The sequence below is a fragment of the Brugia malayi genome, assembly GCF_000002995.4.
Source record: "Brugia malayi strain FR3 genome assembly, contig: Bm_v4_Chr1_scaffold_001, whole genome shotgun sequence".
In the NCBI taxonomy this organism is placed as follows: domain Eukaryota; kingdom Metazoa; phylum Nematoda; class Chromadorea; order Rhabditida; family Onchocercidae; genus Brugia; species Brugia malayi.
This window is the reverse complement of record NW_025062475.1, coordinates 388,531-408,784: the sequence shown is the minus strand read 5'-3', so window position 1 is coordinate 408,784 and position 20,254 is coordinate 388,531. Positions and strand designations below refer to the sequence as shown.

At 29.9% G+C, this 20,254-nt stretch overlaps 2 protein-coding genes across 5 annotated transcripts; both read right to left on the bottom strand.

The window, feature by feature from the left end:
• Positions 1-2,354: 2,354 nt before the first annotated feature.
• Bm11420 (cell division protein kinase 10, putative) lies at positions 2,355-4,540 on the bottom strand (the record flags this gene model as incomplete). Its single annotated transcript, XM_043076103.1, has 8 exons — positions 2,355-2,463; positions 2,634-2,854; positions 2,956-3,088; positions 3,192-3,304; positions 3,449-3,505; positions 3,677-3,856; positions 3,973-4,089; positions 4,448-4,540. 8 exons carry the CDS (start codon positions 4,538-4,540, stop codon positions 2,355-2,357), a joined length of 1,023 nt encoding a protein of 340 aa, XP_042932037.1.
• A 2,061-nt stretch (positions 4,541-6,601) lies between these two features.
• Positions 6,602-12,777, bottom strand: Bma-mtm-3 (the record flags this gene model as incomplete). Of its 4 annotated transcripts, none has more annotated exons than XM_043076099.1 (16): positions 6,602-6,851; positions 7,029-7,216; positions 7,324-7,431; positions 8,089-8,169; positions 8,346-8,484; positions 8,669-8,805; positions 9,046-9,312; positions 9,512-9,691; positions 9,765-9,865; positions 10,122-10,328; positions 10,431-10,532; positions 10,630-10,862; positions 11,057-11,187; positions 11,412-11,523; positions 11,755-11,984; positions 12,709-12,777. In XM_043076099.1, 16 exons carry the CDS (start codon positions 12,775-12,777, stop codon positions 6,602-6,604), a joined length of 2,535 nt encoding a protein of 844 aa, XP_042932033.1. The 4 variants fall into 4 exon arrangements, with proteins under 4 accessions (XP_042932033.1, XP_042932034.1, XP_042932035.1 ...); XM_043076100.1 differs by lacking the exon at positions 12,709-12,777 and adding an exon at positions 12,150-12,221; XM_043076101.1 differs by lacking the exon at positions 12,709-12,777 and having other exon boundaries at positions 11,755-11,924.
• Between the last annotated feature and the right edge of the window lie 7,477 nt (positions 12,778-20,254).

Genomic DNA, 20,254 nt, shown 5'->3' with positions numbered 1-20,254 from the left:
GAATTTTTCAATTTAACTATTCGGTTATATTCGTTGCTGTATAATTATAATTTAATGAAATTTTCGGTAATTTAAATAAAGTTTAGGAATAATTTTTAGATATAAGTAATTCAGGTGGCATCATACTTTATTCAAGTTTTATTTACTTATTTATTTATTTTTTAAATCTAAAAAAAAAAAAAAAAAAAAAAAACAAATGCAATAATTCAAAAATTATCAATCAACACTTCTCATTCTTATTAAACTTTGATAATTTTCGGGTAAGTAACGAATGCTACAACTGGACAATCATCTCAAGTACTGCTTGAACTCAAGAATGCCATATCAATGAAACGGGGCAAAAGAGAGTTGTGTAACGTGTAATATCAAAGTTTTTACACGTGTAGTACGTGTAATAATCAACGTGTAAAATAAAGTTTTGTCTATTCTGAAAAAAAAAAAAAATTTCAATAAAATTATAATATACAATTCACTATTATTGTTATTTTCTTCTTGTTTAAATAAAATTATATTAAAATCTTTCAATGCTAACGCATATTAATTAACGTTGCAACTGCGTGAACGAAACTTGCGTGAACGATACTTACTTGAAAGAAAGTAAAAAATTTTTCGTTGAACTAAGAAAAAGATAAGAATGTAAATATCTCTTTGAATATTTGACGTACATACTAGTAACATATAGTACTAATAAAATCAAGAAAAAAAAAAAAAAAAAAACGTAACGTTATAGTGGTGATTCTGAAATTGAAATGATACGTGAAATGATTTACCTGTACTTAATTTATATTAAACAAAATAGGTGATCAACTTAACGTTTTTGACTAAAATGGTCACTTCCCAAAGGTAATTATTTCAACAATTAATTCATAATCCAAAATAATTATTACTTATTAAGTAATTTATTACATAATTTACTACTAATTATGTAATTAATAAGAAATTTTATTAATAAAAAAAAAATAAAATAAGGAATTATTTATGGTAAAAAAATGTTGAAAAAATGATGCATAAAAATGAGATTAGAAATGATTGCCTAAAGTTAATAATAAAAAAAACTTAACTAACCCATCTTCAGTTTCACTTTCATAAACGATACCATAGCTACCTTCACCGATAACTTTATATAATTGATATGTGTGTAAATCAGTTTTCACCAATTTTTTCAATTTTGGTAAACGATCCTTTTCTACAGAGCATACAATAGTCAATGTTGGTTAATGTAATGATGACGGTGGTGGTACAGGTGGTGGTGGTACAGGTGGTACAGGTGGTGGTGGTGGTACAGGTGGTGGTACAGGTGGTATAGATGTCACATCAACCGACATTAAGAGACAAAAAAGTCCAGATTATGCACTTAATGTTTATAAACTTGGAAGTAATTTGTTACAAAAAAGTAAGATAAAACAGCTTAGCATTAATTAAAGAAAAGTCTAACACTATTCAATCATAAAAAAAAAAAAAAAAAAAAATAGAACAATGAATTTATCTCAATTTTTTTTTAAATATGTCAAAAATTTGCATCAAAAATATAATACGCAAATAAAAATTCTTAATTCAAATTTCAGTCTATTTTTAATAATGCTTTAATGCAACAAATACAACTGAAATATTATCCGGTATCACAAGTTAAATCCTTCCAACAGTGTTAAGAATCAGATATGAAATGAAATCTTAACAAGTAGACCAAATTAATTTGAATCAAAAAAAAACAAAATGAATAATTAACAATGATTCACGTTTAACACTGCAATGTTTTGTGCCAAATTAATCTTAAATTCTTCATTTAAATTAAGTGTTATTGAATAAATTCATTTATCTTAAAAGGAAAGGATCCAAATTTAACAAAGTACGAGCATTTGATTCAGTTTTAACGTCTAATTTATTTATGACAGCAATACGAATAGCTAATTTAGTTAATTTGAAGATATATATATATATAAAAAAAAAAGATAAACACAAGGAATTTTATCAGTTCAAGATTTTGATAAAATTTTGATAATGATTAATTCATTTCATCAGTTACCCACTACTTCAATGAGATGAAAAATGTATCATAAGTAATATATTTCAAACTCAAACCAATTTACTTTATCGCTTGGAATTTTTCCGATAAATCCTGGATTTTATTGATTTGTTATCAAATTTTCTCCTTCAAGGTTAATTGTAGTTAAGCAATTAACACTTTAGATGAATGCATAATATCTTCGACGATAATACTGATCAAAAGTTACATATGCAAATATAATCTAAAATAATTCTTCACTGCTTTTATTAGCATATGTGGAAACAAATCGATACAACAACAATTGTGTAATTTCCTGTGAAATTCACAAGTAAAATTTCTATTACTAATATCAATTATTGCTGCAATCACTGCTTTTTCTTTTACGCTTTCGATTTCGATGTTGCGGAAATGATGGCATCATGCTTGCATCACATGGATATGGAGGTTCATTAAAATATCTAAAATTTTAAAAGAATTTTTCAAAACTTAAACTTAGTTTAAATCATTGTTTTCGTCCAAAACCTTCTCATATCATTTCAGAATCAATTGAAAGCTAATTTTGCTGCTTATTTGCAAGAAAATAAAAAAAAAAAAAATTAAATTAAATTTTTGGGACTTAATTCTATACCTTGAGCGTAACGCATCTTTTGCACAAATTCTAAGAGATGGATCATAGGTGAAGAGACCATTTAAAAGTTGCAAGCAACTATCACTAGCACGTTCCATCACACATTTCAATTTATTGTACGGTTGGGAGCGTAAATGAAAATTACGCAAAGCAGGTAACTCATCGATTCCTTTCCATATCTTTTCTGTTGGAGTACCAAGCAAATCGATTATTCTGTTAATCTAAACTATATGTAAATTTGATCCATTTTCCACAAGTATTTAGGAAAATAATCAAAAATATGTATCAGTAATTGAGAAAGCAATATAGAGAACTTGAGAACCTGATCAAGCTCGGTTTTCCCTGGTAGAAGAGGTCGATGTATGAGTAATTCTCCAAGAATGCATCCTGTTGCCCACATATCAACACCGGTACTTTGTTCTTTTGCACCAAATAATAATTCCGGACTACGGTACCTGAAAAACTCCAAAGTTTAGAACTCCTTTCAGATTTTCCAGAATTAATAAATGGAACAAGCTGATGCTTGAGATAATTCATTGTGAAAAAAAAAAATATTACCATAGAGTAACAACTCGTGGCGTCATTTGTTTGGAAGGTTCTCCAAATGTTCGCGCTAATCCAAAATCAGCAACTTTCAAGCAACCATCGTCTGTTAAAAGAAGATTAGACACCTATAAAATGAATTCAAGTTGTTTTTGACTATCGTATCAAAAATATCAACAAAATTTAAATAATAAACACAAAAATTTTTTTGGCAAGTGTTAGAAAAAACTGGATCTTAGAAAGGAAAGAAAAGAAAAAAACTTCAAATGAACCTTTAAATCTCGATGAACTACATGTTTTTCATGCAAATAAACCAGTGCTTTTAGTAACTGCATTACAATACATTTAACTTGTGGCTCTGTAAATGGCACTCGCATATTGTCCAATAGTGAAGCCAAGTCATGAAATAATTCATGTGAAATGCAAAAAAAAAAAAAAAGGATGATCAATAATATCCAAATCTTTCGTCATCCTCCTGGCTTCTCAAAAATTAGGATTACCTGAGTACAGTATTCCATAACAAGAAAAATTGAAGTTAACTGCTGTCCTACTACAATTTCCTTCAATTCTACGATATTTTTGTGGTGCAAACTCATCAGCAAATGAATTTCACGGATTGCCGATATTGAAATTCCATTCTCTTCACTTTTCTCATCCATCCTTACTTTTTTTAGTGCTATCTAAAAAAAAAAAAATAAAATAAAAAACCGAAGTGTAATGAAATTTCAAGATTAAACTTAAATTTCAATCTTAATTAAAGCTTTAAATAAATTGAGAGAGAGAGAGAATAAGATACAATTTCTCCCGTTTTTGTATCCTTGGCTCTATATACAATGCCATATGTACCTTCACCAACACGATTCATTTTTTCGAATTCATTTACTGACCGACATCCTCCACAACCAATCTTATCCTGAATATATGTCTATAGTTCTTTTCCATAACTTTACAGAACAATTTTTAAATTTCAACAATTTCTTTTCCACGTGCTTTATCTACTATTATAAAGAATACAAAAAAAAAAAAGCAGAAATTTCAGCATCCTTAATACAGATATTAATTTCTAATTTAATAGTTCTACACTACTAAATAATGTTACAATTCCAGATTTACAATGTTAGCATTACATGTAACATTCCTACAAGTTTAGATCTTGATTTCTCAATTCTCAGATATCAGGAAAAATCATCTGTGAACAAACATAATATATATCCTAATTGGATTAGTTTCAAGCATTCTATGCTATCGTAATATTTTCAAATAGAAAAAACCTTTGAAAAAGCAGCATTCTCCAAATTAAATATAGAAACAATTTGTATTGTTGATGATGATGATGAAGCCAATTGATGCGCTTCATCTCCCATCAAGCTGCAATATTTTATCTTATTAAATATTAATTTAATTGACAAAAGATAAAACGCATATAAACAAACCAATTCTAAAACTTGACGAATTATTATTATTTTTTTTTTTTTAATCCAATGAACACAACAACCAACATTATTTCTACTTTGTCTCTTTTATGATCAACTAATCCACACATTTTTATAGAGTAGAAATTAATCCATTTCTAGAAATTTAATACAAAAATTAAAGAAATGATCGATGCTCCGTTCAACATTTCTCAGAAATTAAACTTCACTTTTTTATTAACTATCAATAATTAACACTCGTACAAACCATAAATTAAATTGGAAAAGCCAAATACATTGTCACATCGATTTATGCTGATTTTATATAAATAAACACAGAGGAGCTTTGGTTATTGTTTCGAAAACAGATAATTTCGATCTTCTACAAACACTATTATATCATTTCAATTATACTGCAGTTTATACTTTTCCACACTATCTTTTGTTACTTTCACAAAATTTTACATCTTATCTCTTCATTCGTACACAGTCAAAAGTTGCAATGTCAGCAGGAATATTTTTACAAAGTGTTAAATGCCACCAAATGTCAATTCGACATACAGGAACCCAATAATCATTTTAGTCCATCCTACTTATACGATTTCCCGATGTCAGTACCGTAAGATCCGAACACATCGTATAAAATCCACAACTTCAGAGCTTTAAATTACTCCGATCAGCAATAATAACAGCACATGAGATTGACACTTGTTTTCATGAAATATCTCCACCTGTATTCTCACTAATTATGTACATAATAACCAATAATTACACATAACCATCAGTCGACTACAACATTTTCGACAGTCGGATAACATCCAAACACCTCTACCTGTAAGATAACATTCAAGCATATTATCATCACTACTTCACTTTTCTTTTGATTATTTATTATAAAAGAGTACAGCGATGATTGTCGCACTACTAAAGCATAAATAAATGCGCACTATTTTTTTTTCTTTATTCTTCAAAAACTGAATAAACATAAAAAGGATAAAATGAGTGATATCTCTCATTAATTTCAATAAATAATTTTTACTTTTAATAAATAACACCAATCATGGTGTAACAAAACTGAAACAAGGAAAGGAAACAATTAATTAGCAAAGCCACTAAAACAATTTGTGCAGCGAGATCTTCGACTCAAATTTTTGTTATAGAATACTCTTCGAAGATCTGAAAAGAAAATTTAAAATTCAACGACGAGCTAAACAAGAAAACAAACGATGAATTAAATTGAGCACAGCACGTGACAAGGAAAGCATTCAAAAATTACATCTAAAAAAAAGAAAAAAAGATAAGAGAATGACCGAACGACTATTTTAACATCCAAAATGATTCTAACTTCCGAACAAAAAAAAAAAAAAAAAATAAAATAAAATAAAAAACAATAAAGTGGTGAAACTGCAGTTATCGCAGACATTACAATGCAAAAAACAGAAAACTGAGAACTATGCATCGCTATTCAACTGTTATGGTGAGCCAGACGAAGTTTTTTTTTCTGGTCTTGTTATATTATATCGTGAAAACAATATACAGTGACCTTTACGCACTTGAACTATGACGAAATCAAAAAGTCACACAAGTTGGGTCGAACAAATTCGCATAGAACTTTCTGGCATTTAGCAGCGGAAGAGTTAAACAGAATCATATTTTACAGCTTTTACTATCTTTCAGAACTTGTTAAACGATAAAGAATGAAATATTGAATTATGATAATGAACAGATGACAAATATGTCGCCTAGTGTACATACTGATATGTACATATTTGGACATCAAACTTGAATCTAGAACATTTAAGGTGTGTACGAAATAGTGCTTTTATTATTGGTGATAATAATGAAAAATTTCTTTCCTTTTTTCTCTCCTTCTTTTTTTGCTTTTCTACCCAGTTCAGTATCCTCCATTCTACTGAAAATGTTGAAGAATAAAAATGATTTCTTTCCTTGCTATATAATTCATCAAACTGATCATCTCTTTTCTAGATACACTTGAACTGTCGTAAAAAAATTTTATCCAAAAATCGCTGAGCTGATGCTACTACCATTCATGGCTGTTTCTGATGGCTTCCTCGTCATTAAATTGCCATTCCTCTTAGAAGTTAATGGTTGTGTTGTCTTCTCTGATGCTACTATAAATGATCGAGCTTTTACCATAAACTCATAGCACTTGTTGCACACGCGCACATTCCCACCTTTGTTTTCATATACTCGAAAAAAGGTACGTTTCGAACAAGAAGAACAAAATATACCGCCACAGTTCCTGGAAACAAATAAAAATCTTTGGTAGACAAGAACTTTAATTACTAGTGTCATAATATATTATAGAGTCGAAGCATTCAGTAATTCGTACAGAACCAAACATGACTAATCCTATTTATTCGCTCTAATTATATGTCACACAGATTAGACATGGAACAAAAAGAAGCAAAAGACTAACCTGCAATGATGTCTTCGATTACTTAGGTAATAAAATGTTCCCTGGCAATTCATGCATTTTTGTGAAGCATCATCCATTAACCATCCTTTCGAACCATACGAAATATCCGCAACATCGTCTTTTTCAACGACCGACATGTTTGAAAGAACTGATTCCACAGAACACGACGGACTGCTGTTCTCACCGAACTTGAATTTAGAGTACTTCAATTTGTTACACTTCTTCACTGACTTAATCAGTCATTGCCAAGGCAGAAAAAGAGAGGGAAAATGAACTGGCTTCAGCCTCAACTTACGATTATTAAATCCGACCCAGGTGACTCGCCACTAATTCCACAACTCACTTTCCGTTTTTCTTCTATTTCCAATTGTCCAAGTCTTTCTTGCAACATATTGATACAATCCTGAACAAATATCGAAACTGTCCATCTCTCATAACTTACAGGATATACTGCAGTGTTGATGACAATTTCAAATTGAATCATTTTTCTTTAAGCTCTATTGAATAACTATTTCAAACAACGTTGAAGGAAAAACTGTGCTTCAACTTACAAAACAAAACAGGAGAAAAACATCAATTTTCATATTTATATTCATACTAAAAAACTCTATTCGTCTTTCATTTTTTTCAATTCAACCACTTTAACTACAATATGCATAATAATGCTCTCTGACAATATCAATATATAGAAAACAAAATATATTAGACAATATTATGTTAAATAGTTCAACAATATTATGTTAAATAGTTCTCATGAGCAACACGAAGAGGAAGACAAAATAGAAACACTGAAAACGGAAATTTCAAGATAAATTCAAATTCTTCTCCTTCACTATCAGCCGTTAACTATCTGCAAAAATGAATAAGAGGACGACGATCGGTCCACTAATCTGAATTCTCAGCTCCGTAATTAATTTCTTCAAACTCGTGAGACCTTCTTCTTATAAATAACTTTCTTATATACGCCTAAGAATAACCATTTAGTTAAAAATAAGAGACAGATATAAGAGACATAATTTCGACAAAGTGAAACAAGTAAAGAATGTTAGGAATCACCCACCTGCAATTTCTCAACTTTCTCACGAGTCCTTTCTTCGCGTATTTCCAAAATTTTCGTCAAACCATCACAATCCACTTCCCTCTGTAAAGCAAAAAAAAAAAAAAAAAAACATGTAAAGTTCTGCATGGACGATGCAATGTTGAATAACAATCGCAACAAAAATTTTTTGTAAATTTTTTGAAAACACTACTAACTTCGTAAGTCAATCTTGAGTTTACGCTATTTACATTTCAGTGTCATTGAAAATAAAAGCTTACAGCAATAGCACTGCGATCTCTTTCACGATAAAATGCGAATGACAAGTCGTTTTCATCAGGTCGTGCATAATCCGTTTCACTTGAAACGGATGTTCGAGTATTGCTGTTAAGGAATTGAGCATGTGTATTTCCAGCAAAACTGTAAAAGACGATTACATATTCCAAAGATAAATATATTACACACGTGGTTGACTTAAAGAAGTATTTAAGGCAATAGAGATATACCAATTTACATTAATAAACGAAAAATATACCAATACAAGTCAATTTTAGAGATTATATTTAAGTACAAAATTCATCATAATTAAATGACAAAGATATACGTTGTATTTGATGATCCCTGGCATGCATTAGCGTCCGTATTGGAAAGACTTTCAGCAGAATGGGCTCTATTCAAACTTATACGATCAACTTCACTATGCTGACTTGCGCACATCCCTGAGTTTGACAGTGTTTGTTCCTGTGAAACGAGCTATTATTAAATTCATTAGCTATATATAGATAGCACTGAAAACCAGTTACACTGCACTCAGCAAAATATGAAGAAAAAAAGAAAAAAAAAAAACATACTCATTAATTGAAATACATAAATTTTAATTTTGATTTCTGATAAAAACTGCAAAACTTTTTTATGTATACATAATTGAGTATATCAGCTGTAAAAAAAGAAAAAACATTACATTACAACATTACAACTTACATTAATCAATCTTTCGATTGCAGGTCCAATATAAAGTTGTTTCCAGATGTGAAGATCCTCAACATGTAAAGATGTATGTAATCGCTCATTGCTTTTTCCAGGACTATAAATAACATTTCCATACTCCGGTTTCGATTCATCCAAAAATGTCCAAAGCGAAAGCGTTTCTGCATCATCCGTACTCTTAGTCCAGTTTTCTCTCTCAGATTGACTATTCCAAAGGAATGTCCCAAATAATCCGGAATAACAATGAAGAGCTAACTTTGTCTGAAAAATATGTCACGGAGCATTCAAAATCAAGAATTGCTCGAAATGCTTAGCTACAGTTTAAAAAACAAACAAACAAATTTGCCAATCATTATATTACTTCTTCGCAAATGTGTCAATACCACTTATGATCATCCAATTTTATCTGGGGTTTCTCTGAATTTGTACTACCTCAAGAATAGGTGCAAAAAGTTCTTACCAAATAACTTAAAGTGAACTGAAAGGCATCTGGGAACAACTGATGCAACTGGTGAACACAATCTAGCCACTGCAAGAAAACTGGTGACGATTCCCCACTGACGCTACTACGCGTACCCGTGCGATCAGCAAACTTGTGTCCGAAACCAATCCAGTCACGGCGAATCAAAACTTTAAATCCCTGAAGCGTTATAACACAAATAGAAAAGAAACACAAAAACACAAAAATTTATTTGTACTTGATATGCTCTCACCTCGAAAGTCCTATAGTATGGATCAGCAATTATTTTTGTAAGTGTAACAATTTGCGTAGTCCGATCCCAACCATCCGTGCAGTGAACCAAAACCGATCGTCCTTTAAAAAAAAAAAAAAATTTGAGAAACATCGTTTCCATCAACCGTTTTGATCTGCATTCCTCAAATTTAAATTATACGAAGTTGAGAATTTCCTTAATGTTTACCTCTATTTGAATTACTACAACACATAAAATACATTTTTATTTGTTTCATACTTACAAAGCTGTTAGGATATTATTAGAATTAATATGTCAAAATTTTGTTGGATCAAAATAATTTGAAATCTATGAAATTTTTTTTAGAATAAAATTAACCGTCATCCACGAGTGCCTTTACACATTTCTGTGCGGTATCAATGAGACTTGTAAGATATTGCAGCCAAAAAGTCGACTGAATTGATTGAAGAATGGTATTGTGATCTTGAGGGCCAGCGAGGACAGCTCTCAGTTTATGAAAGCTACTACGGATTTCATGGATATTTGCTAATCCACAAAAGATGACTTCCGTTTGCTGATAATACTCTGAAAGCCTCATGTTTTAGGCAATGACTTCACTCATTGAAAAATAATGTAATAATGTTAAACCTTTCATCAAATTAAAAATTTGACAAACACTAAACAAACCTTCTGACTCGGCTCCACCACCTTTCACCACTCGATTTGCAAGGGCTGCAGTATATGAACGGCAATCCACTATTAACAACTTCCGAGACGACGGCCCTGCAACTGTTTTCGCAAACCGATAACACAGGTTTCAATATTCATATGATTAGGAAACTATGACATAAATACCATCCGACCCATATTTCAGTAACAAACTTACTTCCATTAACAGCTTTTCTAGCACATTCCAACAACTTTTCATCCAATGGGAATCGATAGTTGAAAATACCACAACATGGTTGACTGCTGCGTAACAAAACGGATTCATTCCTGGCGTAACACCATACTGCAGCTGGAAATCGAGCATTATTTCGAGCAGCACACGCTCGACGCAATTCATCATCCGTTATATCCTTTGGAACTATAACGGATTTTGGGTATGTTGCACACAATCTGAAAAAAATCTAACTAATTTGAATGGAAAAATCTTTACATTGAAAAATTGCTTCTGTATTTATTTTGTTCGGAAATCCTCATCTTTGGACAATATTAATATGCAAGGATAGCTTCAATGCATGAAATACAATTCTAATTAGTAGTAAATGGAGAAGGATATAAAGGGGTCCTAAAGAGGAACAAAGACATACGAATAATCACTATTGGCTTCTGAAACTCTCCAAGACTGAGGATTGTAGTTGAGCCGCAGAAATTCGTTCTGTGCTGGACATTCAGAATCAGCCGTTTCACTATGAAATCTAAGCCAGCCAGGAAGTTGAGCCTAAAATAGATGACGAAATGTTTGCAAAAAAAAAAAAAAACTGAATGGAGTCAATGGACAAAAAGTCATCTCAAATAACGATGAAAAACACCGCAACATCAACTAGAACTTCTGTTATTTAGTTTTAAGCATTCACTATACGTCACTCGCTTAAAAGCTACCTTTCAGCTCTGTGTTAATTTGTTAGCAAAATAATTATTTTATTTGAAACTTTGAAAAGACACCTTTGCAGCTCTGGCAAACTGCCACGCAAAAACATCATTTGTAGCAATATTATAAGTCGCTTTTTGCAACCTTTTATGTAGTTCAACTTGCACCTCGCTTGCGCATCTCAATCTTCAAAAGCAGCAGTTATTATTAGAGATTAAGTCAACTGCATTTTGTAAAATTTTATGCTGCATCTTACAATAGTTATGTGTAATGCTTACCTACAAGAAGTAAACACAAAAAAATAAGTAAAATGAAGCCGTAAACCAGCGCTACTTTCTCTTCGACCAAGATACTCATCCCGTTTACATGAATTAGCCAAGAATTTCTTATCATTTAATTAATTTCAGTCAATAATACCTGCATATTCGGCCAAATTTGCATGTAATCTGTATTCCATACGGATCGCCAGACCAGAATTCAACGGTATCAACACTCAAAAGTGGAATAATTGCCAAAGCATTTTTCACGCGATCCAATATTACAATTCGATAATTTGTTATGTAAACAGTACCAGAACCTGTATCCATAGTTGATTCCAGTGATTCACCCGGAATAGCACATACAGGAAGTGCTTCTGATATTTTAGCCTAAACAATGATTTTACCAGATATAATAAAATTTGCAAAATGTGTACAATTTCATACTTCAGATAATTTTAATGAGCTATAAATAGTAAATTCTAAAATTCATAAATATTTATTGCTAAAACTAATCAGATAAAAATATAAGGATAGAAGTAAAGTTTCACTTACAGCACTAACTGGAAATAAATGCTTCACCCCTAAAACCCTAACTATCGCGGACAAAAACATTTCAATCAACATTTTCTTGCGGCACTCTTCCTATTGTAGCACTCGTCCTAGTGACAGTAAAATGCAAAAACAAGAAGTAGGCAAATGAGACATGGCGGGTAATGTACACTGATTCCCGCACTGATCCACCTTATATAGAAAACCAATAAAAGTAAGGGAAGTAAAAGGAGATATCAATGAAAGAAAAAAAAAAAAGAAAACAAATATTTGTAATTACTACTCATCATTAATAATGATTAAGTATGAAAAAAAGAAAAACGTTCTCACAACAATCTTACATGTAAACATTATTCCCTCAATATAGTAATTCACAGATTTGTTTCAGCTATGTTATAATGTTAAACACTGAAAAAAAAAAAAAAAAAAAAACCAATAAAAAAAAATCACTACTGTATATTTATGTAGTAGTATTCTGTAGATCTCATCATTTTTAACAAAATAAACTGCTTAGAATCAAAAGAATAATATGACAAAGTGTTAAAAAAAAAAAAAAACTCACATGTTGAGAAAAGATTGTTGCAGCTGATGGACCATCATCATCCTCTACACTTTGAGAGTAATGCGACATATCCAGAAAATATGGAGGATCTTCAACAGATTCGAGTGTATCGTTATCAATTATACCGCACGGAACAAAACCGTCTTCACCACGTTGTGCTCCAGCAGGAACTCGAATAGGGATTGCCTCGGATGTTGCTGGCATACTACTCCAGCTTTCTGGATGCTTAATCTACTACTAGCACTATTACTACCGCTGCTATTATCACTAACAGCGATATCACTCTGTTTCTACAGGTATAAATTTCTCGTCCAGTAGTTATAACAGGTAACGAAGAATTGTAAGGTAAAAGCTATTGACCAGCCACACAGCAACACTCGTCGAAATGCGATAATGACAAATATTCACTTTCCGTTAGGTACCACAAAACTGGAATTTGTGAAGAGAAAGAAATGTTTTTTTTCTTTTTTTTTTTTCGTCCGAAATACTGTTGAAAATGCTTTCGAAGTGATGGAAAGTGTACGACAACGCTTTTTTTTGTTCGAATATCGTCAAACCAGATCCACGTAAAATTGTCTAAAACGAATAACATTCAACATTTGATTAAAAACGATGACACGATTATATGCGTCGCAAAAAAAAAAAAAAAAAAAAAGAGAGAGAGAGAGAAACAGACAAAAAATCAAATGAGGTTAGTTAAAGAAGGATTCTTAAAAGCTGAAAAGTTAGTCATTACGAAAGCTTTTTTGCATTATCGACCTTGAAATTCACCATCCACTACAATATATGTAATATTAACATTATAACATTCCATTAGTAAGCAAAATTTTTTCTAATACTCAATCGAGAATTTACTACCTTTGCATCGTTACAATCAACTGTTTTCGGCAATGTATTTAAGATCAATTTCGGAACTTCTTAATGTAACTCTAGAATTATGGGCGAAGTCCCTAACTCCAGAAACGTCTCTGACTCTAAGAATTACAACTTTATTACAATTCTTAGAATTAACTTAACTCTGTGATGATAAATTCCAAGAAAACTTGGCAGATTTTATCTGCTAAATTATTTAAGATTTTTTTGAATTACGTATTTAACTTAATTTCTCTTGCATTCCCTCTTGCACAGCCAACTCGATCCGTTAAAAAGTCTTCTATCTTTTGATATCCTTGCAATTTTTTACAAGAGATAGATTATATAATGTGCAAACTATAAACAAACCACAATCTTTCAAACCACATTACTTATCAATCAGAAATGATTGATAAGTAAGCAAAAAACATACCAGCGCCGCCGGGTAGAGGCTGAATTGCAAATGGAATTCTGCCAGTGAAGAATGATACATTACCTGCCTTTTCTTGCAGTAGTTATTACAAAACATTTTCCTACTCCGCTTGCGGTGTAGAAAAAAGGAAAAATTGGGTGGAACGAAAGGTCTTGATAAGTAAGGTGGACGAACAGATCAACAATGCAACCATTACAAAAGAAAAAAAAATTTACAAACCACGTCAGTGTCACAATAAACAAGTTCCAATCAAAATATCCACCGATCAACTATCGCACTATTAACATAAAATAATGGTAATATAGAGCATACTTGAACCCAATTTTTATCTGTGAGACAAACAAATCCCAATATCAGTTTAGTTGCATTAAAAAATTTGCAATTAAATCGTCCACTCGGAAATTATCCAACAACAGTGAGTCATTTCAAACAATACGACACGACATGACACGACACGACACGACAGGACAAAACAAAAAGAGGAAAACTGCACAGTCAAAAAGGAACAATACAAAGTGATAGATAAGATGATAGATTAGACTCTCTCCAAACAAAGTAAATAATTTTCAAGATGAATTGTAAAGAATATTGATAAAGATCGATCTCATAACTAATAAATACAATTCCTACAATGATGTCAATTTCCTCAATCAGTTAAATTATGAATGACACAGAAAATCATTTTCTCCATCCATTTCTTCTCCCAAATGAATTATTAAAATGATGAGTGATTAAAATGAAGATCACAAAATGATCAAATAATGAAAAATAGTGACAACGAAATGACTGTCAAAATAGGGAGACATCTTAATGAAAGTTGTTAAATTCACATCGATTCACACTATCCATCGTGGAAGAGCTGAACCACAACAGGAATGTTATTATCAGCTAAGCAGCTGTGGCACACATTCACACCTACGCGTACATACATACACACACACACACACATACATATTTACATGCATAACACATATGCAGACACACACACATACATACATTTACATGCATAACATACACGCAGACACACACACACATACACAGGGATACGTATATACTTAAACCTTACATATATCAAATATAATGGTGACAAGACGATACAATACATCTATGCAAGGTTTTATAATTTTATATTATTCAGAGAGATAAGATAGCAAATGTTACACGTAGACAGATGGACCACCATGCATGCATGCATGCATGCATTACGTCGCAGACTGCAATCAAATCAAATTTTTTTTTTTTAGTTCATCACTCTTCTTTCCTCTTTTCTAACATACTCTATTTGCATCCTTTCTTTCACATCGTCCTTGCACGAACGGACAAACTGAAACGAAACTCATCTCTATTTCAAAACAGTCCAAAATATTGCAACTATCTGGACACTCTCTCTCTCTCTCCACCTCTTCCTCTCTCTCTCTCTCTCTCGTTCTCGTTTGTCATTTTATTATTGGTGACACAGTGTACTTCCATCATCACAAATACCGAACACACCGCACAAAATGCATTTTCAGGATTGAATATAACTTGTATTCTTCTGCACTTACACATCATTCTTGCCAATATAATAAGTATCTGTCTGTCTGTCTGTCCGTCTATCCTATACATATATATGTTGTGTGTGTGTGTGTGTGTATGTCAAGAATGAAAATAGTCAATTGTCTGCTAAATACTTTCTAATTTGAAATTATCAATAAATATGATGGAACTATTTGGATTCAAAGATTAAAATTAAACTGTATAAATAAGTAATATTAATTTAACAATGAAATTAATTTGCAATAGAGAAACAGTAGTAGTAGTAGTAGAAGCAGAAAGGATAAAGTGAAATAGTTGAAAGAACAGATGACTGAAAATAGAAAAAAAAAAAAAAAACGATATTAAAACTAAATGAATAACAGATGATGCTTTTGTCAATATTGAATGATTTGAATTAAGGAATAGCGAAAAATGAATGCAATTAAATTGCTATCACATGATTGGTTATAAAAAAGAAAAGAAAAGAAATGGGATAAAATTAGAGTGCAAATAAGAAAAGATAGCTACTGTACTATTGATAAAAGGGATTGAATTAAAATATTAATTTCTTGAAGAAAAATCAAAACTAAAATAACTGATAGAAAGTTGATATATTGAACTAATATCATAATAAATTCGATAGACTTTTCCACTTCATTATAAGCAACAGTGTTGCAAATACATGGCGGTACCGGGGTGCAACCAGTCACAGCTGTCACCAAGGTCACTTGCACCTGCATAATTCTCCCTTTCAATGCTTTCTCGCCTTTTCCGCTCCTTCCAACACGTTCATGAATAATTGAAAAGAGGGATGCAATGATGTCATTTTTTTAATATTCCAATAAATAAGCATACAATTCTGATTTTTTAAACAATAATCAAATAAAAAAATAAGCGAAAAAAACACACATAAAGGAATAATTTATAAATATATGATTGAATTATTAAAACTGTATGTGAGACAGACAGTTGACGAAATATGAAACATACTGAATGAATGATTACGTCTCACTAACTAATGCATTTGTTTACAGTTAATCGATAAAGAAAGAAATGTTAGTATTTACTGACACTTAAAAAGCATTCAAATTGTCACTGAAACGTCACGTGGACTAAATTAACAAATGGAACGGACGCAAAAATATAAAAGGGTAAAGATCAAGCGAATAACGTGTAAACATATTCGTGAAGAGTGAGCGAATGTTGTCGCAGTGAAAGAAGTACGAATGAAGTGACCTTGCAAGAAGATATTAGATGACAGTAGACGAGAAAAGAAACAGAGGAGAGAGAGAGAGAGAGAGAGGTATATGCTTGTCTGACATATTGTGAGATTTTGAAAAATAGCACAACAACGCTCAATTCAAACATTTGCGCAGGTCATTTATTGAGCTATAACGCGACACATAGGCTTATCTTTTAGGCGCATATATATATGAACAGACATAATAAAAAAGTATATAGCAAAGGGCTAGACATGCAGGCGAGCAGACAAACAGATGCACAGAGCAGAAGAGATGATGAATTGTGAGGAGGTGATAGATGATAAAAGTTATTGATGAAGAATTGGATGAAAATGTTTATGTCACATAAAAAAATGAGAGAGTGTCAGATGATGAGAGTTAAGAAAAATGTTTGTTTTATGCACAGAGAGAGAGTGAGAAAGAGAGAGGAAGAGAGAAGAGGAAAAAGAAAGAGTTTTGCAGAGAGTGTGAATGTGTCTGGAAATGAAGAATGCACTTGGCGTTGATCCAAATAAATGAAATGAATGCGTTTGACTATAAATGACAATTTTTGGGACGATAGGATGGATGGATGGTTGGATGGTTGGAAGAGAATGTGACAATTTCATGTGACATTTAGATGTGACATTCCGGGGATACCCTCTCGATGTAATCATTTCTTTGCTGAGCTATGATAATTGTTAAAATTTAGTGGAATAATTTCTGATAAAATTACCAATTCTATCTAATTTGTTATTATTGTCAGCAATAAATTTTAAAATTTCAATTAAATATGTCACATTTTTTCTTTTTTCTTTCATTCATTTCTTCTACAAATATTTCATAGTAATTATGAAATAATTTTTTGAAAATGAAACAATAAATCAAACAAATTTGTTAATAATAATATTTTTCAAAAAATTATTGGCAAAATTTAATAATGAAATGAGAAATATGAAAAAAAAAAAAATTTCTGGAAAATGTTAACTTTTAATATTGGATATTATCGAAAAAAAAAAAAAAAAAGTGGAAAGAAAAATTTTATCGCATAAATAATATGAATATTAATTATCATATAAAAATTTATCACATAAAGAAATCTGTTACGAATTTCAAAAAAAAAAAATCATAAATCTCAAATTAAATTGAAATAGTGAAAAAAGAAGAAAAAAAAAAAAAAAGAAAAACGAAAAAATAATTTCACATAAAAATTATTCATCCAAAAATAAAAATTTGTATTTAAATAAGCATTAAAATTTAATTAAAATTCATTTCTCACTAAATTATTTTTTCATACTGGGGTTTTTGTTTTTCTTAAATATAACTAATTTTTAATTTTGTTTAGTGGTTAAAATACTTGAAGTATTACACATACAAAAATACTTTCTATATGCTTTAGTCAATCGTATCAGATATCTCTTAGAATTTTTTTTTTTTTTTATCACATATCAATTACTAAATTTGAAATGAGAAAAGATTATTTGCTAAAAATCTTTACTTCTCTGTTTCTTCAATTTTAACAATTTACTTTCTATTTATCAGTAAAAAAAAATTTAACTCAAAATATTTCACTTTTACTCTGCACCACCACCACCACTACTACTATTATTATTTATATCAAAATGAATCACTCTATAAGTAACAAGTGATAAAATATCAATGTTTATCAATTTTTTGATTCAATGCTTTCATTTCTTAAATTTCAAATAAGATTTACTAAAAAAAAAAAAAAAAAAAGAAAAGTGAGCTTTTTGAGAAATGAAAGAATAATGATAAAATAAGTAAAATTCGAAAACTGAATGAATACTGAAATGAATTAATCATATTTGTTAAATAAATGATAAAATTTAATCAATTAATTATCATTTATAAATATTTTCAGTTGCATGCATGCATGCATAAAGATTATAATTGATAATCATATCAACTTGCATTACTTGCATTGCACATCATTCATTCCGTAAAAATGCATATCAAATTGTGAAAGATTGCCAATTTCAGATTTAATATTCTATAAAATTATAAAGTCGTACTCGTATCTAATTATCAAAACACGTTATCATTCCGTCAAATACGTTGCATTTCATTATTTCCGGATGGATTATACTATTGTTAATGTATTATTGTTGGTATTTATTGAATTTGTAATTGTATATTTTAAATATATTATTATCATTTAAAATTTTCACTTGTATCTCTTTATTATGGATGAAAAGATTTTATACTAATATCCATGTAAAATTTTTCAAATACTAAACAAATCTTTTCGATAATCTTTTTTTTGATATTTTATATGATAATTATTTAGAAATAAATGATATAGATAATTTATTTTAAATGTTAAATAGTTAAAATTTGAAGTATTTAAAAAATTTTGGAGTAATTTTTAAAAATTTTAAAATGGATTATAAGAATTGTACATCCTTTATCTGACTTGACAAAGTATGCTAACCGAAGGGATAATTTTAATTTCAAATCTATGCAAATGGTACTCGTTATTTATATTTAAATATAGCTAAATGTGAAAACTTATTATTTGTTATGTATTTTTATTTGAGCATTCTTTCTTTTTTCTTTATGTTTTTAACTTTTTTTTTTTTTTTTTTTTAAATATAGTTATAAATTGTTTTTATTATAAATGATTGGAATTTATGTTTAGAGTTTTTTATATTGATACGAGAATATGAAGGATATATATTCATTGTTTTCTTTTTTTATTATTATTATTATTAATTTTAATTGGTACCATAATCAGCCTTATGATATATTATCTATTGATTATTGACAATTTTAAAAAAATTTTAAAATGAATTACGAGGATTGTGCATCCGTTACCTGACTTGATAAAGTATGCTAACCTAATTTTAAATCTATGCAAATGGAACTCGTTTAGCTCAGGTAATTACCATCCGTCTAGATTAATCAACTTCTAATTAAATTTACAATCTGAAAATTTTGCTGTCAATGTTCAATTTTCAACTTTAACCTCTTTGACATACTCTTAAGAGCAAAGAGTAATGGTTAAATTTGTATATGTTATGTCTAGATGCCGAGAAAAAAAAAATAACCACTTCATAAATTTTAAATTTAAATTCCACTACTATTTGCTGTAAGTGTGAGTAAGAGCTATTATCAGTAAAGTTCCATCCACTTAAGTTAAGCGATAATAATTGATCTTCAAATTTCAAACATAAAAATTGCTTGTCATTACTTGAAAAATCAATATAAATTAAAAGAATACATGTTTAGCATAGATTATTACAAATGTTCAAAATTTGATGTAAACATTTAGCAAATGAAATGATGAAAAAAAAAAAAGAAAGTATCGAGAGTTTAAAGTATAGCAGTTAAAGTGTAGTTCAACAAGAATAAAATTAATTACTTAACGTTATAACAAACATACCATTAATTATTTGTAATATAAAATATTTTAAATCAAAAAATTTTCAATATATTTTTTTTATGCATCATAATTTATTATAAAATATATTTTCTAATATGATAACAAAAGTTAAAAATTTTAATT